Source organism: Spinacia oleracea, chromosome 2, assembly GCF_020520425.1.
Source record: "Spinacia oleracea cultivar Varoflay chromosome 2, BTI_SOV_V1, whole genome shotgun sequence".
NCBI lineage: Eukaryota > Viridiplantae > Streptophyta > Magnoliopsida > Caryophyllales > Amaranthaceae > Spinacia > Spinacia oleracea.
The window spans coordinates 26,955,611-26,981,072 of NC_079488.1; the positions used below are offsets into that span (position 1 = coordinate 26,955,611).

The 25,462-nt window shown below is 37.5% G+C and overlaps 1 protein-coding gene across 1 annotated transcript; it reads left to right on the forward strand.

Moving 5' to 3' along the window:
* Positions 1 to 4,002: 4,002 nt before the first annotated feature.
* On the forward strand, positions 4,003 to 22,695 carry LOC130467294 (uncharacterized). The gene is made up of 8 exons (XM_056835767.1): positions 4,003 to 4,141; positions 17,433 to 17,494; positions 18,595 to 18,642; positions 19,049 to 19,231; positions 20,314 to 20,424; positions 20,503 to 20,604; positions 21,203 to 21,304; positions 22,453 to 22,695. Exons 1-8 carry the CDS (start codon positions 4,003 to 4,005, stop codon positions 22,621 to 22,623), a joined length of 918 nt encoding a protein of 305 aa, XP_056691745.1. The 3' UTR covers positions 22,624 to 22,695.
* The last annotated feature ends 2,767 nt before the right edge of the window (positions 22,696 to 25,462 follow it).

Here is a 25,462-nt window from a genome sequence, read left to right on the forward strand (position 1 = left end):
GATTTTCTAGATCCGTTTCTAATATTTCTTTTAATTATTATCAATTTCACACATAGAAGTATACAAGTTGTATTTGGGGTGGTTGGTTAGAGTTTCTCCTCGTGACTTTGAGGTCACAAGTTCGATTCCCCTTATCCCTTCCCCTTGCAAAGCTGGAGCGGGTGGATTTTATCGAGATTTCGAACCGGTATTGGGACCGAGTTGAACCGAACATCTAACAATAGGTAGCAATTATTTTTATTGGCTAATTTTAGAGATGGATTTGTGAATCCGTCCCTAAATTTAGTTACGGATTCAAAAATCCGTCTCTAAACTTAGGGAAGGATTTAAAAATCCGTCTCTAAACTTAGGGAAGGATTTAAAAATCCGTCTCTAAACTTTAAATCCGTCTCTAAATTTAGGGACAGATTCAAAAATCCGTCTCTAAATATTAGATACGGATTTTATGGAATTGGTCCCTAAATTGAATTAGCGACAAGGTTTTTAATAACGGATGTAATCCGTCCCTAAATCCGTCCCTAAGCACACATAGCGACGGATTTGACCAATTTAGAGATGGATTTGGTCCGTCGCTATATGAGCTTTTTTTGTAGTGAATGAGCGGGGAAATGAAAATGAAAAATAGAACCCATGAAATTTTGTGCGGCACGTTTTAAAAATGAGCCCGCACTTGAAAACAAGTGCTGCCAATTTTCTAAAATGAGCCCGCACTTGAGAAAATGTTTTTTTTTTTGGTGTGCTCTCAAGTGCTGCCAATTTATTAAATGAGCCGCACTTGAAGAGAAGCACATGGCAATTTTTCCTCTAGTGAATATCACAAAAACATTTAGATTTGATCATATCATATCATATCAGACTATAATAAGAGAAATCAGACCAGACTAGGTGATATAATTTAAAGCATTGATAATAAAAATTGATAATTTATATATGATACTCCATTCGTCCCATTTTTATAGTCCTGTTTCTATTTTGATCGTCCCAAAATTATAGTCTTATTTCTTTTTTTGGTCATTAACTTTCTCAATTTTCCATATACTATATTAATTAAAAATGCATTGAAAACCCAACAAAACTTCCCCCATGTACTCCATACGTATTTAATTAAAAGATATTATTTGACCGACACATAGCTTTAGGAGAGTGAGTTGAATTTATTAAAATAAGATGATGTGAGTAAGTGTGTATAGGGGTTTTTTTCGTACTCTTTTTGGATTTTCCCCTACGGACTTTGTAAGTTTTTGAATTTCGAAGGAGTCGCCACCAAACAATTTTAAGGGTCCGGTTTGGAAAGACCAAAGTTGACTGTTTTGTGGATAATGAAGGAAATATGTCCTTCAACCAAGGTGCATTTAGTCTAATACCAAGGTTCAGATTAATTGCGAACAATTAATTCAGTGAGATCAAGTGATCGGAACAGCTAGCTGGAGCAATGCTTCCGATCAGTGAGTTCTAATGAATATTAAGCTCACAACTTACTCTTGACTGAACCTACAAGGTCACACCAATGGCACATAACAGATCACCGGATTAAATGAATCGGAAATTCATTTAATAGCTTTTCGGGAATTAGTTTGGAAAACATAAATATACGATATGACGTTGGAGCGGAATCGTATATCGTATTGCGTATATTCGTAAGCTAGGCGAAATGAATAATCGTATAGTTCGACATTGGATCGTCAAGTACTATACGATAAATAATTGCCGTAAGGCATTGGACGCAAATACGAGAAGGCAACGCTGCCAGCCCAACGAGCCAAGGCGCGCAAGGCCCACTAGGCGTAGCAGCGAGCCGGCGCGTACAAGGCCCATGCCTCGGCTGGGCGCGCGCGCATGTGAGGAGCAGCAACAGCAGCGCACATAGCGCGGCCCAAGGCCCAGCGCCTGTGTGGTGCGCGCGTATGGGCTTGCGTGTGATGTCCGGTTCTTGCCTTTGTGGCTTGGCCGGCTAAATATTATAACATAAGGGTTATAATATTATTCAACACAAGTTGTTTTCCTAACCTAATACAATTTAGTCGACACACATCAAACCCTAAGGATGAGAGAGAAACCCTAATTCTCTCTTAGCCTCCATGGATGTGTTCTTCCCAAAAGCAAACACTCTTGATTGATTGTCTAAGCTACGGTTATCAAGACGGATCTGATCGTGTCGGTGAACCAAGTAGAGAACGACAAGTGGAGTTCTAAGTTCGTGTTCGTTGACATATTACTAGGGAAAATACGCTTCGAATGTAAGTTTGCTTAATCTATACTTTATACATGTTTCTTGGCTTTGGGGATTGTTTCCGCACATGTTATTATGTTTAACTGTATTCCCCTACAGTGGTATCACGAGCCTTATGTATTCAAATCATGTTTTAGCATGATTTAATTTATTTTGCTGCTGTCGAATTTTTTAGAATTTTTGTTGATTTTTCGAAAAGGATTTTTTGGTATTTACTACCTTAAAAATACACCACTTTTGTATTTACTACCTTATGAAATTTTTATGATAAATTACTACCTTAAAGTATGATTTTTTTTGCAATCACTACCACTTTACGATTTTCTCATTTTAAAATCGGATATTTCATGAAATACCCCCGAGGTTTAAGTTAATTCACCAAGTACCCTCGTTGTTTCAGTAATCTACCAGGTACCCCTCAGGTTTCATTTTCTCGCATGACTTAACCCTGCCGTTAAGTGGCCGTTAGAAACTTTTTTTCACCAGGTACCCTCGTAATTTATTTCACCAGGTACCCCTGAGGTTTTTTAGATTTTCACCAGGTGTCCTTGTGCTTTATGGTAATTTCACCAGATACCCCTGCTCACCAACGGCTAGTTTTTTTAAAAAAAACTAGCCGTTGGTAAGCCTTCTCTATTTAAAGGGGGAGCCGCTGCAACTCTTCACTACAAATTTCTGTTCTTCCCCTTAACCAACTCATATTTTCCCTAATTCCCAACTCACCTTCAAATGAGCTCATATTCTCAATCCCAATCTTCTTCTACAACGTATGAATCCTCATACGTTGTAGTTCCAAACAAAACATGCAACATATGTGGGAAAAAATTTGCAATAAGAAGTTCTGAAACAATGAAAAATCCTCAAAGACTATATTACAAGTGTGACTTATGTGACAACTTCAAGTGGTGCAAGGGAAGCATTGAGCAACCACTGCCAATCAGAAACAACAGAGGTAGCACAAAGGAAGGAGAAATTGAAGAAAACAGAAGCTTGGATGAAGAAATTCACCAAATGAAGAAGAAACTCAAGCAGCAAAAGAAATTAATGCATGGAACTATCAAAATTGGCATTGTAATGTTTTTTATTCTAGTATTTGTAATGAGAAAGTGAATGATGACATTTCATCAATAATATGATATTTCATTTCCGAATTAAGTAGCTTTACAAAAGTGTGCCCCCGACACGCAAAAACTTTAAGTGTAGCTCTACAAAAACTTGCTCCCATTGGCAAAAGATATACATGATAAGTTTAGCAAAAAGTTATGCATAAATCACAAAATCAAGTACGCTTCCTTTTTCCCTTACTTGATGCATTACGTTGTTGCTGTGAACTGGAAGCACCTTGATCTCCCCCTTGCTGTGAACCAGCTGCACCAGAACCAGCTGCACCAGCTGCACCAGCAGAACCAAAAGCACCAGCAGCAGCAGCAGCAGCAGCCTTCTTTTGCTTTGCAGTGGCCCCACCTCTGCATGTCCTTGCATTGTGTCCCACCTCCTTGCACTTACCACACCTCACAGTGCTATTTCTCTTTCCCCTTTTTGGATCATGTTTACCTCTTTTTCTCAGGTTAGGGGGTCTACCTGATGCTCTCTTCATGGGTGGTGGGAGGATAATAGGAAGGTCAAAAGAAGGCCATTGGGTTGGGTTAGGCATGGGGTGTATGTGCTCTGAGTAAGTTAACTTGTATGCTTGCCCTTTGAAGTAGTGAGACACAAAATCAGTAGCCTCAAGTCTTTGGTGGTAAATAACCCTAAGGCCATGTCTGCAAGGTATGCCAGATATTTGTCATACTCCACAACCACAAGTCCTTGCATCAAACTTAATAGGGTATTTGACAGCCCCCTCTTTCACTTCATATTCCCCTCCCCCAGCAACTGTTACAGAACAAAACCTGGTGAAACTAGCCGTTGGTGAGCAGAGGTATCTGGTGAAATTACCATAAAGCACAAGGGCACCTGGTGAAAATCTAAAAAATCTCAGGGGTACCTGGTGAAATAAATTACGAGGGTACCTGGTGAAAAAAAGTTTCTAACGGCTACTTAACGGCAGGGTTAAGTCATGCGAGAAAATGAAACCTGAGGGGTACCTGGTAGATTACTGAAACAACGAGGGTACCTGGTGAATTAACTTAAACCTCGGGGGTATTTCATGAAATATCCGTTTTAAAATTTAGATATCTCATTCGTTTCTTAATCATTTTAAGTGATTCAAAGCCCATTCTTCTCGTTTATGTGTAACGATTCCATAGGGATCTTGCTTTTAACATTTTGTAAAAGGTTAAACATATTAAATATTATCTTTAAAACTCTAAAATATTTATGAATCACCAAACGAATTATTTTGAAATGTCGTTCTCAATTAAATCCTTATAGAAAAAGGAAAATAATGAACTTTGAATCACTTTAAACGGTTAAGAAACGAAAGAAATATCCCAGTTTTAAAATGAAAAAACTGTAAAGTGGTAGTAAATGAAAAAAAATTGGAACTTTAAGGTAGTAATTTAAAATAAAAATTTCATAAGGTAGTAAATACAAAAGTGGTGTATTTTTAAGGTAGTAAATACCAAATTTTCCTTTCGAAAATTTTATGGATTATTCAATTAAATGCGTAACCTGTTCCGAAATAAAAAAGATTCGGTTTTTCGAATTTTCTGACCCTAATCTGATTGAAAACGATTTTCTAAGATCAACTCATGGGAACAGGATTGCAAAAACAGGCCTCAAAGTGATGTTTTTCGGGCGTTTTTGTTAATTTTCGAATAAAAATTAAAAGTGTCGGAAAGTAATTCAATTAAAAGGTCAACCTAAAAAACTCGGAATTGCTTGAAATTTTGGCACGATGTTTCTGGGTATATTCTTGATCTATGATAAAAATTTCAGATTTTTCAGATAAGTATAAACCCTAATTTTGCTTTCCCCAAATTCGTAATATTTAGATCCTTAATTAATTTTTTAAATAATTTAGATCTAATAATTAGGTTAATTGGGAAAGGAAATATAATTTCATGGGTCAGTGGATAATTTTAAAAATTATTGGATTAAAATTTTGAATGGTTTTGTTAATTTCAATCGCACTTAAACCTAATTATTAAAATCTGAAATTTAAATGTTTAAAGAACAATTTAAAGTTTTGGATTTTATTATTTAAAATTTCAAATTTTGGTTGATTCGTTCGTTCTTAAAATTTGAATAATGTTAGCCTTGATTTAATATTTTACGAAATTGGATTGTCGTTAATTTTATTAAATCGTAAAAACCGTTGTTTTTCGAAAATAAAAATCGTAACTTTTTTATGAAAAATAAAATTAATGCAAAAGTTCGTGAAATTAATTTTTTTTAATTAAGTTGGTCCGTAGTACGAACCAAAGGCACGAACACAACGGTGGGTGGACGTGTGGCTCGTCGAGCCATGCGGGCCACCGCATCCGTGCCAAGCCGCAGCGACGGGGGCAGCAGCATGGGCGCTGCGTGCCGCGCGCGCGCTGGGCGAGGGCGATGGGCGTGGGCTGCGAGCAAAGCAAGGCACGAGGCCTTGCGACGTGCAGGGATGTGCACGACGAGCTTCGAACGAAGCGCGCAGGGCAGCAGCTGCTGTGGGGACGCGTGCTAGGCTGCGGGGTGTGCGAGCATTGCTTGTGTGCCTCGTAGGCCACACAAGCGCAACGATGGGCTGGGCGCAAGTCTAGCCCAAGCATGCACTTGGACATTTTTTCTTAAATTTGTTTATTTCGTTGGGCTTGACATGTTTGCATTAATTTGGGCTAACGGGATATTTAATTTATTATTTTATTTACTTGGGCCGGGCCGCGAGTTTTAATTTAATATTTTATAATTAATTATCCGAAATAATTATTGGTTTGAGTGGATCCACTAAATGAAATTAAAATGAAATAATTATTTTTAATTATTTTCGTAGGTCGCATTATTTTATTAAATTCAATTTTAATTAGAATAAAGTCTAAGGATTAATAATTTGGAAATTGATTAATCTTTTAAGACACATTTATGTGAACGTGAATTTTAATTAATTCACGTAAATACTTGCATTATTATCATGGGCCATTCATTTTAGCATACGAATGGGTGAATGCATAAAATATATATTTTATGTAATGCAGGTACTCCAAGTGACTAGTATGGCCATTTAGGATAGTTAAATACGGTTTGCGAACCGTTCTATCTTTGAATGTAAAGTTTTAAATATGGTCTGCGTACCATGGAAATTTTGATGTAATTTTATTATTTTCAAGTATTTTTAAGTTTAGAACTTTATGTTAGCAATTGAACGAAGATTCAAGACGATGCCAAGCTAACAAGGTGGTGATGAAGATTGGATGCTTCAAGACAAGATGTTTTGGGCCATACTAGTTCACCATTTATTTATGCATTTTGATATATATATATTATGCTTGAATGTATGAATGTATACTTTGCATGAATAGGTTGTTTCGTATGACTCGATTAGATTAAGTTCACTAAATAATCGAACCAACATAGAAACAACTAGGTCTAAAGCAATATTGAGTTTAAAAATTGCCTTCCAAATCAAGCACTTACAAAAATCTAAGGATCTAAGATAGTAGGTTTCCGCCAAAGCGAGGTGCTATTTTAGTTGACTTAGGTGGTAAGGCGTCCCAAAGGAGCACGTTGATTGTGGTTTCAACTCAAACAACAATGGCATTATGTTGTGGCAATGGGATAAATTATGGTATTAATTTATTAACCAAGAGTAATTTGGAGATTATTAGCAATAGGTTTTGCTTACCTAGAATCTTAAACTACTTAAGACATGCCAAAGCTGCTTAAGGATTTAGGACTTTTAGGGTCTTGGAATCGTTTCATTCATTTTTGGACCATGTTTTATTTATGCATGAATGAAATGTTTAATAGCTTTGATGATTGCATGATTTCTTTTATTTCAAGTTATTAAAGTATGATGAATGTTTTCTTTGCAAGTTCATTTCGTAGAATCGTAAATCTTCAACTTTGTTGCGCTCGGATAATAGAACTGCAATATTTCCTCGATCGATTGGTAACTAATTTTGAGAGCGATTCTCAAAGAAATGGAGAGTGAGAGCGTATCTTGAATGCTATTTTCTTATAGTGATCTTCATGGTTGTTTTCAAACTAAAATTTGAATGGTAGACCGATTGGACCTCATATATTCAGAATACTGGGTGGTTTTGGAATAATGAAGTATTGAGTTGAAGACTCATGTATAACCAATGGTTAACAACCAATTTTCTTTTGATTCGATAAATGAACTAGACTCATTGGATGTTGTCATTCAAAGTGAATAAAAGAAAGGGACTTTGTAACCATAACAAATTAAGTAAGAAGATCAAGCAAAGAGTAAAATCTTTTGGACTATAAGAAAACGTGCTAGAAAGGATAGGAAAGGGGAACAAAAGAAATGAATTAGATATTCTATTTCTACCTTGAAGTTTATGTTAAAGAGAAACGACTTAGCAAATAAACTCTCATGGTATTAGATTACCTGCTTGAGGTTTTAACTCTTGTTATGAACTCAAATTCCGGGAGCTAAGTCTGGTTATTGACCTACAAGTGGGAAATGAAGCAAAGTTGTGCTACATTAATTGTAGGGTCATCATGTTTGTTTTAAAGTCCTTCTAAAGGCTGGAACTTAATGGTATTATGTTCCATTAATCATCATAATCAATTTCTGTTTGGACAATGGACAGACTCACATTCAAAGTAAACAAAAACATTCGTTGAGTGTTTATTTGAATGAAATGGTCATTTAAGGATTGAGTCATATGATTGATTAATAAACAAACGAATATCTTCACACTCAAACTTCAGAAGGTTCAAACAAACATTTTGATTTGTGTTCCACATATCTTTCGCAATGTCATACGACCATATCAACAAGACAACATTCTAAGATTCCATGGCATGGATTTCTGAAAGTTGGTTAATTTAAGACACGTGGGTCTTGCTTGTTGAACATGACATAGAAATGGACTATTGTTAGAAGTTTCTAGACAATAAAGTTCATGCAAATGATGGATTTTATGACTTACCTATTTCACAAGAATTTGAGAAAATATGGCTATATTTACTCAAAGTGAAATATGTGAAATGCTTCAATGCAATTCACAAAAGGGTATAAAATCAACTTGGCAAGAATTTTGGAACATCTAGGCTGGGTCAAGGTGATTTTTGCATGAGCCAAGAAAGATTATCTAGATTGTTTATATGGCATTATAACAATCGAAGCTCCATAAGAATATGGTATGTCCAAATGGAGAAATCGGAATCTATTCGATTAACGATAATCACGACTATTTTCCTATGTAGTTTCTAGATGATACTCTCAAATGACTATCACACTAAACAAAGTTGTCGAAGCTAAGGATAAGATATCATAAGGATTGAACTTCGGTTCAGTACATCTTTTCATTACATATACATCTAGGGTTGTCAAACCTAGTGGGAGTTAGTGTTTACATCAAACAAACTCAAGGATAGATATATGTTTCTTTATGAGCGACTCATAGAAACAAAAGGTATTGATTCTACCACAAATCTGAGAACATGTGGTTGTTGCTTAAGATAATGTGTTTTAGAAAACCATCATATTTTCAAAAAGGGAAGTGGGAGAAAAATGACCTCGAATGAACTTCGAGTCAAGCAACAAACAAATGTAGGATACTTAGGAGTCTTTGGAAAAGCTCCGCACTTAGAGGCCTTTGGAAGAGCTTCAGGAAGACTTTAGAAGTGCTTCATGAGAATCCTAATACTCAAAGGACTTGAGTAATGTCTTTATAGACACTAACGTTTGATGTTCAATACCTAGGTAAATCGTATAAGGAATAGAATTCAACAAGATAGATATATAGATATCTTGAGGAATGAAAACTATGAAGACTTTGGAAAGTGCTTCAAGAACATACGACTTACAGGTTAGCTACGACGAATTAAAAATTCCCAAGTATGGTTTGAGGCCATCAGAAATAACAAATATGGTTTAAGGCCATTAGAAACATAAGTATGGTTCGAGGCCATACAAAATGGTTTGAGGCCATTTTATCTGAAATATCTTCATCTTAAAGAATCAAATCTATGATTTGGTTTATTTGCATAAAGGGTTCACTCCCATTAGTTGCAAACATGTTTTCTAAACATAGAACGTTGATTTGCATAAAGGGTTCACTCCCATTGGTTGCAAACATGTTTTCTAAACATACAACGTTGATTTGCATAAAGGGTTTAATCCCATTGGTTGCAAACATGTTTTCAAAACATAAAGAGATGATATTGTATACACTTACAAAAGAGAAGCTAGATTGGTGGTTAAAGATTGTAAACAACTTCACGGCGTTGATAATGTTGAAATCTTTTCCACCAAGTCGGAATGCTTGAACTATTTTGGATAAATCTAGCAATCATTGCATATGGCAATTGGAAAATGAAACACCTTACTCAATTGGACTTGTAGAAAGGAATTGTGTGCATCACACAATGTAAAAGTTTTGGATGCTAGATAAAATAGCAAGCTTAAGAAATCTATTCGTAGATTAAAGCATGCAAGTGGGAATTGGACCATATTTGTCTAAAAGGCTATTGAGCAATCATAGCTTTATGAAAATATGGATCATCTTATAGATGAGGAGTTTAGTGGGAGTTAAGTCAAGTTTATTGGTTCTATATATGAGATACATATCTCTCTATTGAAAATGACATTCAAATTCTAAGTGGTTAGATTTGAAAGTATTTGTCAATATTAGAGCCATGGCGAAACTTAGAACATACTGGATTAAAGATCTATTGGATAGGATCTAAAGCGTTGTTTGGATTCTGTAAAAATAATTACTAAATCAAACACAATGGAGAGACTCAAAAGAGACTCTCAACCCATATGAGTAAGTCTAAGTAATGAATGCTTTAACTAAAGTATAAAGCTAGGCTGTTATCACTAAAGTTAAACAAGAAGGACCTTGAAGAGGTGCCTTCACCTTATATCACATGGCAATGCCAAGATTTTAGCACGATTCAATATCTCTTGAAACAGAATAAAGCTAAAAGTTACATGGATAGATTTTAAAATGCGAATGGTTTTTGCATTACAATCAATCATGTATGATGTGATATATAGATCGCCAAGATAACTCGTGAACATTGGATCGTGACGAGTTTATACCAATCTCTATTGATCTAATCAAAGATCATTAGAACCATATGAAGAACATCCAATACATTTGGATATGTACGATGAGCACTTGATAAGAGGAAGTGAAGATGAACTAAAGTTTTGATGCTACATGCATTTGCCTAAGCAAAAGTTGAATCTTGTTGTTAGGAAAACCATAAACATACACGGGCAATTAGGCGTCGTGATTAAAAGGTGGTGACATAGGTTCTAAACCATATGTCATGCATGGGAAACTGAATCAATGATTAGTTTCAAAAGTTCTCAGTTGAAAGATGTATCTACCACATCTCTGTGAACTGGTTGGAGTATTCCAAAAGGATGGCATCATTTGCAATTCTACATAATTGATATGAATTCATTATTGCCTAAGAAGCAATGAAAGGGAATTGTTTCTTGTGGGAGTTCTTCAATGAACTCAGGTTGATCACAGGTCTGCTATCTGGATAATTTTCTATTTAAGATATGATTATCATTCTAAACAGCAATAAAAGACTGGATCATTCTATAAACATATTTAAAGATCTTTTCATCTTACATCGAAAGGCTTTTGATAGAAAAGATGCTAAGAATAGCAAAGTATGATAAACTAAACCTCTTCATTGAGACACACAACATTCATATGCAGATATGGAATCAAGTTTGAGTTCCATGAATGTTTTAAGTAATGGGTGAAAGACCTATATCTGTAAAACATTAAATTCTTGATTTTGGGTTAGAGGCCCACAAATTGGTAAGCATTTGGTTTAAACATTTATCATTTATGAACTTAGGGTTTAAACAGTTTATTTAATTTGGTTTAGTATTAAATGATAAGTCCATGTGATTCAAATCATTCAAATGGGATGTCAAGATGGATTCTTCGACAAAGAAACACCCATAAGTGAACTTGAATATTGAAGTCACAAAGGATCCCTAATCCAGGTCATTGAAAGGTGGACGACCAATGACTAATGAAGATTAGATTGCAAGTAGATTTTTTGGTTCTGTTTCTTGAACTAGAGTGACTGGATGTCAGAATCTTTTGCATAGATACTTATTGGATCTTCTATCGGATTGACCATGAGAACACTTTAAGATATTAAAGTCATGTCATAAGTAGTTCTCATTACTGGTGATTAGAACCATTCTGTAGGGGAATACAGTTAAACATAATAACATGTGCGGAACAATCCCCAAAGCCAGGAAACATGTATAAAGCACAGATTAAGCAAACTTACATTCGAAGCGTGTTTTCCACAATAATATGTCAACGAACACGAACAAAGAACTCCACTTGTCGTTCCTCTACTTGGTTCACCGACACGTTCAGATCCGTCTTGATTATCGTAGCTTAGACAATTGATCAAGATACTTAGGTTTTTGGGATGAACAAACTATGGAGGCACAGAGAGAATTAGGGTTCTCTGTTTTCTCCTAGGGTTGTGTGTAATCTGAATTGTGATTGTGGTAAGTTGGAAATTAGGTTGTAAGGTTATTTACATAACCTTACTAACCGACCAAGCCAAGAGGAAAGGCCGGCTAGCAAGCTTGCACGCCAAGTCACACGGACACGCACAGCGAAGGGCCGTGGGCCGCGCTGCTGCTTGTGTCGTGGTCTCGGCCCGCTTGCACGCGCACAGCCCTCGCCTCTTGGGCCTCGCTGCTGCCGCGCTTTGCTTGCTCGCCTATGCGCGCGCCCATGGGCCTCGAGTGCTTCGTGCACTCGGCTCGTGGGCCTCTCCTTCTATTCGCGATTAAATATATTTCAGATATATTTATTTATCATTTCGTATACGACGAATCACCGTCGTACGATACGATTTATTCGTGTCGCCTAGCTTACGAATATACGCGATACGATATACGATTCCGATGCAAGGTCGTATCGTATAATACATTTCCAACTTAAAACCCGAAAAGCTATTAAATGAATTTCCGATTCATTTAATCCGGTGATCTGTTACGTGTCATTGGTGTGACCTTGTAGGTTCAGTCAAGAGTAAGTTGTGAGTTCAATATCCATTAGAACTCAGTGATCGGAAGCATTGCTCCAGCTAGCAGTTCCGATCACTTGATCTCACTGAATTAATTGTTCGCAATTAATCTGAACCTTCGTATTAGACTTAATGCACCTTAGGTGAAGGACATATTTCCTTCAATCTCCCACTTGTCATTCAGACAAGTGTGCATCCACATTCCTTTGTCACTTAGTGTTACTTACTGAACATAAGGTAAGATCCAAGGCATCCTTATTAGGTCCAGAAGTGTTTCTCGGATTACAGAGTTCAACTGTCAAACTTTTGCAGAAGGTTAAGCCTAACCATTCTGAGCACGGCCATGCATTTTACAGTATCTAACTCTCCGAGAGGCCTTGTTACACAACAACACCATATCCTATCAAAGATAGGAGGACAATCCATTCTTGCAATCTATGAACACTCGCTTTCATTCATAGTACGCCCAATAACTGCTTTTATAGTCTCCTTTTACGGTGCGACGTTTAGCTAGTATCAAAGCGAACTAATTCTCAAACGAGGAGACATAATCGCTCATGTTCTGAGGAATGGTTTCTAATCACCATTAATGAGAACTACCTATGACATGACTTTAATCTCTTAAAGTGTTCTCATGGTCAATCCGATACAAGATCCAATAAGTATCTATGCAAAAGATTCTGACATCCGGTCACTTTAGTTCAAGAAACAGAACTAAGTAATCTACTTGCAATCTAATCTTCATTAGTCATTGGTCGTCCACCTTTCAATGACCTGGATTAGGGATCCTTTGTGACTTCAATATTCAAGTTCACTTATGGGTGTTTCTTTGTCGAAGAATCCATCTTGACATCCCATTTGAATGATTTGAATCACATGGACTTATCATTTAATTCTAAACCACAATTAAATGAATATGAAATAAATAAATTTCATAAATATGAAATGGTTAAACCAATTGTTTTAAACATAGATCTAACAGATGTTCTAAAACAATACTTAGAAAATCAAAGCCATTCTCCAACATGCTTGATTCCCATGGTTGCTACATGTGCGTTGTGTTTCACTTGTGGCAACAGTTTAGTCAATGGATCCGCTGTTAGGTTATGATACATATGAATAAACATAAATCATGCGGAAAAACCATAAAGCCAGGAAACATATTATTTACACATAATCATTTAGCATAATTCAGATGCATACACTTTGTAGCGTGCCCTCCCTAGTTGTGCCCGAACCGAACAAGAACAAGTCTTTAGGACTCCAAGTGTCGTCCCTCCGTAGATAGTCCACAACACATCCGGATCCGCCTTAAGCTTGACCAACTAGAATCGCCCTTAAGGTTACTAGGATTTTCGGCTATTTGGGTTGCAAGTGTTTGGCTGATTTTTGCTTGAAAATCTTACCTTTTGAATACTTCAAATCTCGATATAAATTGTGAACCCAGGCCACATATTTATAGGGGTATGGAAAGAGAATTGGAATCCTACTAGGATACGAATTAATTAAATTAGAATCCTAGTAGAACTCTTATTTAATTAATTTATCTTTTAGGATTAGGATTTTAATCATATATCGAATCCTGATAGCTTTAGGATTCGTATAGCACGCACACAAGCATTGCACGAGCACCGCACACTCGCGCAGGCCTTGCGGCCCACGCTGAGCGCACAGCGCCTCGGCCCATGCTTGTTGCCTGTGTCCGCGCGCGCGCCCAAGGCCTTGGCTGGGCTTGGCCTTGCGCTGGGCCTGGTCGAGGCTTGGCGTATGTTGGTGATGCGTGTGGCTTACTGGGCGATGGCCTGGCTTCGTGCTGGGCCTTCGTCTAGCGAGCCTCGTCCGATGCTAATTCGTACGATACGCTTCCGATTAAATTCCCGATTCCGGAATTCATTTCCGATACGAACAATATTTAATATTTCCGATTCCGGAATTAATTTCCGTTTCGAACAAATATTTAATATTTCCGTTTCCGGAATTATTTTCTGATTCCGATAATATTTCCGATTCTGACAATATTTCCGTTTCCGGCAATATTTCCGATTCCAGAAATATTTCCATTTCCGATAATATTTTCCGATACGTACCATGTTTCCGTTTCCGGCAACATCTACGACTTGGATAATATTTATATTTCCGATACGATCCATGTTTCCGTTTCCGGCAATATCATCGTTTCCGGAGTATTCATTTCTTGCTTGTGACGATCTTAGCTCCCACTGAAACCAAGATCCGTCGATTCCGAATATCCATAGATGGAGTATTTAATTCCATTAATACTTGATCCGTTTACGTACTATTTGTGTGACCCTACGGGTTAAGTCAAGAGTAGGCTGTGGATTAATATAATTAATTCCACTTGAACTGAAGCGGCCTCTAGGTAGGCATTCAGCTCACTTGATCTCACTGAATTATTAACTTGTTAATTAATACTGAACCGCATTTATTAGACTTAATATTATATGCATACTTGGACCAAGGGCATTATTCCCTTCAGTCTCCCACTTGTCCTTAGGGATAAGTGTGCATTTCCTAATTCTTTCGTCACTCGATGCTTGCTCTTGAACATAAGGTAAGAGTTTTCATCCTTATTATGTCCAGAGGTGTTTCTCGGTTTCAGAGTTCAACTGATCAAATAAACAGATAATCATAGCCTATGATTCATCCGAGCACGGCCATGCATTTTACAGTTTCTAGCTCTTCGAGTGGCCTTGTACAACTTTTAAACATCTCATCCCGATTTATGGGAGGACAATCCCAATCTTGGGATCTTGAGCTTAGACTTCGTTTAATAGGTGATTACCGAAGCGTTGCCTTTATAGCCTCCTTTTACGGTGCGACGGTTGGTCAACGTCAAAGTAACCAGTTCTCAAACAAGTAATCTCAAATCAACCAGGTATTGAGGATTTAGTGTCTAATAATTTTAATGAAATTTAGTTATGACAGATTTTCATCTCTTACAGTAAAGTTTCATAGGTCTGTCCGATACTAGTCTTCCCAAAGTAAGTATCTATGCAAATGATTATGACATTGCCATGTCCACATAGTTCAAGAAACAGAACTACTAGTCATCTTGCATTCTAGTCGTCTAACATTTTCTATGCGTCCAATTTTATAGAAAACTCCGACCAGGGACCATTTTCAACTTTTGACATTCAAGTTCACTTGATAGACATTTCTTAGTCACAGGACTGGTCCTGACAGTCTATCTTGAATATTTCGTCAAATTGAAGGGACTCATCATTTAATAAACCACAAATTAAATGGAAAATGGATTCTATTCATTTATTGTGAATGATTAACCAATAATGTTTTACAAAGTATTAAACTCTAAAACTTTAAAACATTAAATAAGGACATCAAAGCCATTCTCCAATATGCTTGATTCCCATAGCTGCAGTGTGCGAGTTGTGCTTCGCCTGCGGCAGAGGTTTAGTCAATGGTTCTGATATGTTGTCATCAGTTCCAATCTTGCTTATCTCGACTTCTTTTCTTTCAACGAACTCTCGTAGAAGGTGAAATCTACGAAGTACATGCTTGACTCTTTGGTGGTGTCTAGGCTCCTTTGCCTGTGCAATAGCTCTGTTATTATCACAATACAGGGCTATTGGTCCTTTAATGGAGGGGACTACACCAAGTTCACCTATGAACTTCCTTAGCCATATAGCTTCCTTTGCTGCTTCATGTGCAGCAATGTACTCCGCTTCAGTTGTAGAATCCGTAATGGTGCTTTGCTTAGCACTTTTCCAGCTTACTGCTCCTCCGTTGAGGCAGAAGACAAACCCAGACTATGATCTGAAATTATCTTTGTCGGTTTGGAAACTTGCGTCCGTATAGCCTTTAACAATTAATTCATCATCTCCACCATAGACCAGGAAGTCATCTTTGTGCCTTTTCAGGTACTTCAGAATATTCTTGGCAGCAGTCCAATGTGCCTCTCCTGGGTCTGACTGGTATCTGCTCGTAGCACTGAGTGCGTACGCAACATCCGGGTGTGTACATATCATAGCATACATTATTGAACCAATCAATGATGCATATGGAATCCCATTCATTCGTCTACGCTCATCAAGTGTTTTTGGGCACTGAGTCTTGCTTAGAGTCATTCCATGAGACATGGGTAGGTAGCCTCGCTTGGAGTCTGCCATCTTGAACCTATCAACACTAGTAGAAAAAAACCCCTGTTGCAGCCCCCTTGTTGCAGCGTACATGTATTAATACGCTTCAACAACCAGTCGGTCAACGCGGGTCAAACCCTTTAAAGGGTTATTGCAGCGTACAATTTAATTGTTCCCTGCAAAAAAGTTTGTTGCAGCGTACATTTTAAAAGCCCCCTGCAATAGCTCGTTTTTATTGCAGCGTACATGTTAAATCCCCTTCAATAACCCGGGTAAAAAAAGTTTCGCTGCAATATTCTTTTAAACTAATTCAAAACAAATTAGCATCTCTCGCGCTCAACTGAGCTCCCTTCTTCTCCCTTAACTTTCCCTGCGTCGTCCCCTCAAAAAAAAAACCTTTCCCTTCATCGTCAAACTAGCTTCTTCGTCGGTGGTTCTAGCCTCCTCGCGAGTCGCCACCTATTAGCTTGCTTGGCCGTTGGTTCCAAGGGAAAACTTAGCTTGCTCGCGCCGGTGGTTTCAAGAAAGAAAGTTGCTCGCGTCCTTTTTTCCGTCAACCTCTTCGCCGCGCCTAGTAATCTTCCCTGTCCCCTCTTTTAGGTTTGCTCAATTCGTTTATCTGATTTCCGTTTTAAGAATTAGGGTTTGTTTAATTCGTTTTTAGGGTTCTGTGCGTTTGTTCAATTCTTTTTTAGGGTTTGTTCAATTCTTTTCTAGGGTTTGTTCAATTCGTTTTTTCAATTCGTTTTTAGGGTTTAATTCGTTTGTTCAATTCGTTTTTAGGGTTTGTTCAATTTTTTTGTTCAATTTGTTTTTAGGGTTTTTAGATTGGGAAGGAACAGACACATCATGACTATACAGGAGACTATTTGAATTTATATGATGGGTTTTGGACCTTTTGGTTCTGTCGTTTATGTTAGAACATTTTGGTGCAGTTACTTTACCTTCATTACTGTTTAAAAACTATGCAAATCACTGGAGTCAGACAGTAGTACAGGTACCTGATTTTCTCCCTTTATGTGTGTTCTTGTTAACCACTGATCTTATCCTCTATGGCTGTTAAATTTCAATGTAGTTTTCAAACACTTTACCTAATTTATTGTATGTGATAATGTTGTGATTAAAGGTGGAGATGATTCAAAGGCAAGGTTAGTTTGTAATTCTCACTTCTGCAGAAGTTATTTCCTGTATCTTATACCTCGTGTAGCTAATCACAATATATTGACAGCATTATTCACCCATTAGCCATTTAGCCCGTGACTTTCAGATAGGTGGTTGTAACTCTGATCACCTAGTGCAGTTACACCTTAAATCTTCTGAATTTGAGATGAGTAGTTATATGTTTTTTGTTATTTAGCTCATTACCTAGTTTTCTTTCATTGGTTTAGTTTTATCCATTTGTTATTGGATATGCAACACTTTACTTACCACGGGAAGTGTGTCATATTGTTATACTAGTAGTCTATTTTGTCCTTTTGGATCTTAACTCATCTTTTAAATCGTTCTTCCCCTTTCACATGGTTGGAAAGTTATCCTTGTCCGATGGTCCTAGTTTCTTGTCTCGATTTTAATTACTATGACTTTATAGTTTGGTCCTGCGGTTTCCTACGCTCATTTTGCATCAGTAGGCAAGAGTTTTTCTGGTGCCTCCCTCTTGCTAGATTTCGATATTATAGAGGAAATGGACCAAGCCTCTGATTAGTCCAGGACTTTTTTTCATTTGGTTTTTATTTTGGGTTGTCACCTATGGTTTGGTGCTTGTGACAAACTTGCATATGGAGAAGCATAATTTAGTTTAGCTTATACAAACTTAGGTTTTTACCTATTCAAACTTAGCTTGCTCGCAAACGTAGCTTCTGGTACCTATTAAAGTGTGGGAATGGTGTAGCTTATAGTTTGTTGTGTCTGTGCGGCTTAGTGTAGCTTCTGGTACTGGTGTGTGTTGTTTGTGGTTGTTGCAGCTGCTTGGTCTTAACAGACTGCATTTTTTTTGCCTATCTGCTCACACAAATCTTTAAGCATATCTATTGTGTTTGGTGCAGCTTCTGATTCTGGTCTGTGCAGTTTGTGTTTGCTGCATTTGCTTGATCTTTGCAGGTTGCTTTATCTGGCCAGCAGCTGATGCTTGTTAGGCTTGACACTGTGGTTGTGGCTTGTTGTTTGAAGGGTCTGCTGTGATGCTGCTGCTTGATCCTTTTTACTACTGGAAAAGCGAGAGAATACACAACCTTGCTTTCTGTGCGCACAGACCTGTACCTGTTGTTCAGTTGCTATTATGATCGTGGCTTGGCTATGTTGTTGTTCTGCTCGGTTTTAGCTGATGTCGTCAAGGCTCGTAGCTGCAGTGAATGTTGAGCGTTGCTAGCTTGGCCTATGCACTGCATTTTGCTTGTGCTCGTGAGCCCACCGGGCTGCTCTAGGGCAACAGCTACACGTATGACAGTAGCTTTGTGCATGATGACTGGTGAAGCTTGTGCGATGACAATCAATGTCCTTTTGATTTAGGTTACATACTTAGTGCTTTACTCTCCCTACTTTTTTTTGTCTTTAGGTGGCTGAGTATTCAGGACTGCTTGTACAGCCTCATAAGGCCATAGTTGGAGCTAATGCTTTTAAGCATGAGAGTGAATTCACCAGGTTTGTACTTTTAGCAACTCGTAAAATTCTTATTGACGCTGCACCTTTAACTATTGAGAATGTTGCCTATTTGAAGCCCATTTTTCTTGTTGCAAATGTTCTCATGGGCCGATTCTACCCAGTGTTTAGCATAAACTAGGTTGTTTACTTGTCTAAAATAAATTTTGGGTTCCTATTATGCCTGTGAAAGCTATGGAAAGAAACTCCCCATGTTCTTCAAAGTATCCAGTAATATGCCACTCATTGAAATACTGAAGTTAACTCATTTTGTAATTTTCTTCTGTCATTCATATATAAATAATTTACTTTCCAGTTGAGCTGGATTTCCATTATTTTACGGTGGTGTCAGTGATATGGAAATACTGAAACTAATTCAGCAGCTCTATAGTTTTCTCGCTTCCTTCTTTATTTCCCCGATGGTGGGAGGGTAGTGGACTGGTGGGTGGTTGTGTGTTAGCCAGCTATTCCCTTATTCCTTGAACTATCTGTGGTGTTTTAAACTTTTTGGGTTGCAGAATAGTCATGAATACTCTAATAAAGTTTAAAGTACCCCGTAATGGGTTCTGACTCTTCTGACTTCCAGTGGCGCAATCGTTATAATACTTGTTTTGGTTGGCAGGAGCATGCCGAATTTTACTCTCAAATGATGATCCGTGGGGGTCTACGGTCGTCTATTGAACCAGACTCAAATACTGTTTGAACTAAACTGGGAGTAATGCAACATTTTTGTTGTGGCTTTTTTGCGAGTGTAATTACAGGAATAAACTTCATAGAATGCATAAGAATAGCATAATAATGAGCCGTTTCCCTCCCAGCTGTGGAACTTTTTTGTAGCCTATTAGTTTCGGTACCTAGCAAGATATCTGTTGGACTTCAATATGATATGAGAAATGCTGATATATATTAGTGGAATAGGAAGATCTAAAGTTTAATCCAGTTCAAGTAGTTTCGGAAAAGTTTCTCTAATCACGACAGGATATGGGGATGTATAGTATGAACCTTTAAAAGTGGAAAATTAATAGTTGTGTTAGTTCGGGCCATGAAAGCTGGGATATTTGATGCTTACTTGTCTGAAGTTAACACGTTTATTTTTATTGTATTTTACTTTTGCATCCTGAACAATGTATATATAATTATATATACATTTAGTCTTAATTAGAATATTGTTAATTTTTCCAGTGTGATGAACTTGTGGAACATGGAGCTACTGTTGGAGAAACACCTACAGCTGTGGTCTGGAAGTGCAAGTATACGATTGCAATGTTGTCTGATCCCTCAGCCGCCATTTCGGTTCGTAAATTAGTTCTGAATGCTTTGTTAAATCTTGTTTTGGTATTCTTATTTATCCACAGCTTCATGATTCCTTAGGTTGCTTTTGATAAAGCCGGGGTCCTTGAGGAAATCTGCAATGGGAAAGGCTATATTGATATGTCAACTGTCGATGCAGATACATCGGTAAAGATTAGTGAGGTTTGAACTTTGAAGTGTACTTCGTAACTTTTTTACTATAGTTTAAGTTCGTGTGACTTTGATATCTTCCTAAAAACTTTCAAACCTTCACGTTTTGCATTTGTTGGTGGTTTGATGTTCTTACTCACACCTTTCATGCTTTACATTGTATTACGGTTTCTGATGTAGGCTTGCCAATCACAATAATTCAAAATCTTTCATGCTTTACACTGTAATCTATGTAGTCAAATAAGCAAATTGAATAATTCAAAACCCTGGTCTGTTCATGCCATAATCATACTGTTGTATTATGTTGAGGTATCTTGGTAACTAACCAGAACACAACCAGTGACTAACTCGCTATCTTATATGGATTTATGGTAACAAATAATAATGATAGAATTTCCTTAAAACCCAATCGTGGAGTGATCCTAGATCATAGTTGGTGCTTCGATGCACTTTTTGTAATTGAAGCTGTGAGTTAAAATTCCATCTCCCAACAGTTTCACCTGATTGTTTACTAGACTGTGTTTTGGTTCACTCTTCATTTTCGAATATCTTTTTGCTTCAGTAGTCTTTCCTCTTTGAAACTCCAAATTTAATTTAATTTGATTTGCAGGGAGTTACATCCAAGGGTGTGAGATTTCTTGAAGGTCCTGTTTCCGGTAGCAAAAAGCCTGCGGAGGATGGTCAATTGATTATCCTAGCTGCTGGTGAGAAGGTAAAAGATGAAAGTTTGTCATACATGTATCTTCTTTTGAAAACTACCAATTTGGCTTACTCCCATTACTCCCATCAAGATACATAGTATTTATTTATTTACTCAAAATTTTCTAGCACGCAGACATTTTCGCTCACAACTTGGAACTAACGAACTTTAGAACTCATTTCAAACTTATTACATGATTCATATGATTAGTTTTAACTTTCCAATACTTAATCCAATCTACTTATGCACATTTGAGACTTGTTCGTTCGTTATAGGTCATATTTAGGCTAAAATGAGACATTTTCGCTCCCAACTATGAACTAACGAACCTAAGAACTCACTTCAAACTTTCTACATGATTCATATTATTAGTTTAAACTTTCCAAGACTCAATCCAATCTATTTATGCACATTTGAGACTTGTTCGGTCGTTATAGGTCATATTTAGGCTAAAATGAGACATTTTTGCTCCCAACTTTGAACTAACGAACCTAAGAACTCACTTCAAACTTTCTACATGATTCATATGATTAGTTTAAACTTTCCAAGACTCAATCCAATCTATTTATTCACATTTGAGACTTGTTTGGCTGTTATAGGTCATATTTAGGCTAAAATGACATTTTCGCTCCCAACTTTGAACTAACGAACCTAAGGACTCACTTCCAACTTATTACATGATTAATATGATTAGTTTTAAGTTTCTAAGACTCAGTCCGATCGATTTATGTACATTTGAGACTTGTTTGGTGGTTATAGGTCATATTTAGGCTAAAGGCTAAAAGAAGGCATTTTCACTCCCAACTTTAAACTAAAGAACCTAAAGACTCATTTTTAAAACCTTTACATGATTAACATGATTAGTTTTAAGTTTCCAAGACTCCTTACAATCTATTTACGCACATTTAAGGCTCATTGGGTCGTTAATTCGTTATAGGTTATATTTAGAGTAAAATGACCTTATCGTTTCCAACTTTGAACTAAAGAATTTAAGGACTTAATTGAAACTTATTACATGATTAATATGATTAGTTTGAAAGTTTTCAATACTCATTCCAATCTATTTATGCTCATTTAAGGTTCATTGGGGTCGTTATAGATCATTTTTAGACTAAAATGACATTTAATCTAATGCTCCCATCAAATATTTGTTTTTGAAGGTATATACTCCGGGGAATGCGCCTTATGCTAGTGTGGAAATTGATGTGGTTTGTGAGCAATTGGCAAAGTTTTTACCAGCAAGTATTTCTTATTGGCCTGAGCGCGCTTGGTCGAGTTGTTTGATATTAAAATGTATGCGTATATTGAAATTGGAAAGTACAAATATTTAAATGTAGTACCTGCACTTTGGTTTTGGGATATATTAAATATATAAAACAATAGTTATTGTTTTTATATTTGTTATACAGGTTGCGATATTCTATTATTGTTGTGACAGGTTTCTATATTTGGTGCAAGGCACTTTAGGTATCCCTAAACTAAATTAAAATTTTCCCGCCAAAAGTGCTTTGTTGCAGCGTACATATATATGTGTACGCTGCAACAAGGGTGTAAATTTTGCAAAATTCCAGACTTGTTGCAGCGTACAAATAGATGTAAAAGGTGGGGTCTTTTGCAGCGTACACGAATTTGTACGCTCCAACAAGTCAAGTTTTTTGCCAAATTTTTGACACTTGTTGCAGCGTACATGCATATGTACGCTGCAAAAAAGTACTTTTCGCAGCGAACATTGTACGCTGCAACAAGTTCCGACTTGTTGCAGGCCCCCCAGTTGCAGCATACGATGTACGCTGCAACAGGGGTCTAAAAGCCCGCTGCAATAAGGGTTTTTTCTACTAGTGCAAGAACCTTATTGATATAAGTGCTTTGACTAAGTCCAATCATCCTTTTAGATCTATCTCTGTAAATCTTGATGCCCAATATGTACTGTGCTTCTCCTAGATACTTCATCGAAAAACATTTCCCAAGCCAAATCTTGACAGAGTTCAACATAGGAATGTCATTTCCAATAAGTAATATGTCGTCGACATATAATACTAGAAAAGCAATTTTGCTCCCACTGACCTTCTTGTATACACAAGATTCGTCTGCGTTCTTGATGAAACCAAAGTCACTGACTGCTTCATCAAAACGTATATTCCAGCTCCTGGATGCCTGCTTCAATCCGTAGATTGATTTCTTTAGCTTGCATACCTTTTTAGCATTATTTGGATCCTCAAAACCCTCAGGCTGTGTCATAAACACAGTTTCTGTTAAAACATCGTTTAAGAAAGCGGTTTTGACATCCATCTGCCATATTTCGTAATCGTAATATGCAACGATTGCTAACATTATCCGAATAGACTTTAGCATTGCAACTGGTGAAAAAGTTTCATCGTAATCCACACCGTGGACTTGCCTGTAACCTTTTGCAACCAATCTAGCTTTGAAAACTTCTAGTTTCCCATCCTTGTCCTTTTTCAGTTTGAAAACCCATTTGCTTCCAATGGCTTGGTATCCATCTGGCAAATCGACCAAATCCCAAACTTGGTTTTCAGACATGGAGTCTAATTCAGATTGCATGGCTTCTTGCCATTGTTTGGAGCTAGGGCTCGTCATAGCTTGTTTGTAAGTCGCAGGTTCATCACTTTCAAGTAATAGAACATCATAGCTCTCGTTCGTCAAAATACCTAAGTACCTTTTCGGTTGAGATCTATATCTCTGCGATCTACGCGGGGTTACATCTCTAGATTGTCTATGATTCTCACCAGAAACTTCTAAATGAAGGAAATAATGCCCTTGGTCCAAGTATGCATTCTATGTTAAGTCTAATAAGTGCGGTTCAGTATTAATTAACAAGTTAATAATTCAGTGAGATCAAATGAGCTGAATGCCTAGCTAGAGGCCGCTTCAGTTCAAGTGGAATTAATTATATTAATCCACAGCTTACTCTTGACTGAACCCGTAGGTTCACACAAATAGTACGTAAACGGATCAAATATTTAATGGCATTAAATACTCCATCTATGGATATTCGGAATCGACGGATCTTGGTTTCAGTGGGAGCTAAGATCGTCACAGGCAAGAAATGAATACTCCGGAAACGATGATATTGCCGGAAACGGAAATATGGATCGTATCGGAAATATAAATATTATCCAAGTCGTAGATGTTGCCGGAAACGGAAACATGGTACGTATCGGAAAATATTATCGGAAATGGAAATATTGCCGAAATCGGAAATATTGCCGGAAACGGAAATATTGTCAGAATCGGAAATATTATCGGAATCGGAAAATAATTCCGGAAACGAAAATATTAAATATTTGTTCGAAACGGAAATTAATTCCGGAATCGGAAATATTAAATATTGTTCGTATCGGAAATGAATTCCGGAATCGGGAAATTAATCGGAAACGTATCGTACGAATTAGCATCGGACGAGGCCTGCCAGACGAAGGCCCAGCACGAAGCCGGGCCATCGCCCAGCAAGCCAGCGCGCCACAACGCACCATCCAAGGCTGCGCCAGGCCCACCGCAAGGCAGGCCCAGCGCGCGCCAAGGCTGCGGCAGCGTGTGGGCCTCGTGGCAATGGGCTGCGAGCTCGCGGGCTGCGCGCGCGCGCATGGCGCCCCTCGTGGGCTGCTGTGCGTGCGTGTGTGCGTTTGTGTGCTATACGAATCCTAAAGCTATCAGGTTTCGACATATGATTAAATTCCTAAACCTAAAAGGATGAATTAATTAAATAAGAATTCTATTAGGATTCTAGTTTAATTAATTCGTATCCTAATAGGATTCCAGTTCCTTTTCCATACCTCTATAAATAGGTGCCTAGGGTCATAATTTATATATATAATCGAGTATTCAAGTATTCAAAGTGATTTTTGAGAGCAAAAATTCAGTCTTATAATTGCCTACAATAGCCGAAAATTCTAAGTACCTTAAGGGCGATCCTAGTTGGTCAAGCTTAAGGCGGATCCGGACGTGCTGTGGACTATCTACGGAGGGACGACACTTGGAGTCCTAAAGACTTGTTCTTGTTCGGTTCGGGCGCAGCTAGGGAGCGCACGCAACAAAGTGTATGCATCTAAACTATGCTAAATGATTATGTGTAAATAATATGCTTTCCCGGCTTTATGGTTTTTCCGCATGATTTATGTTTTGTCATATGAATCATAACCTAACAGTGGT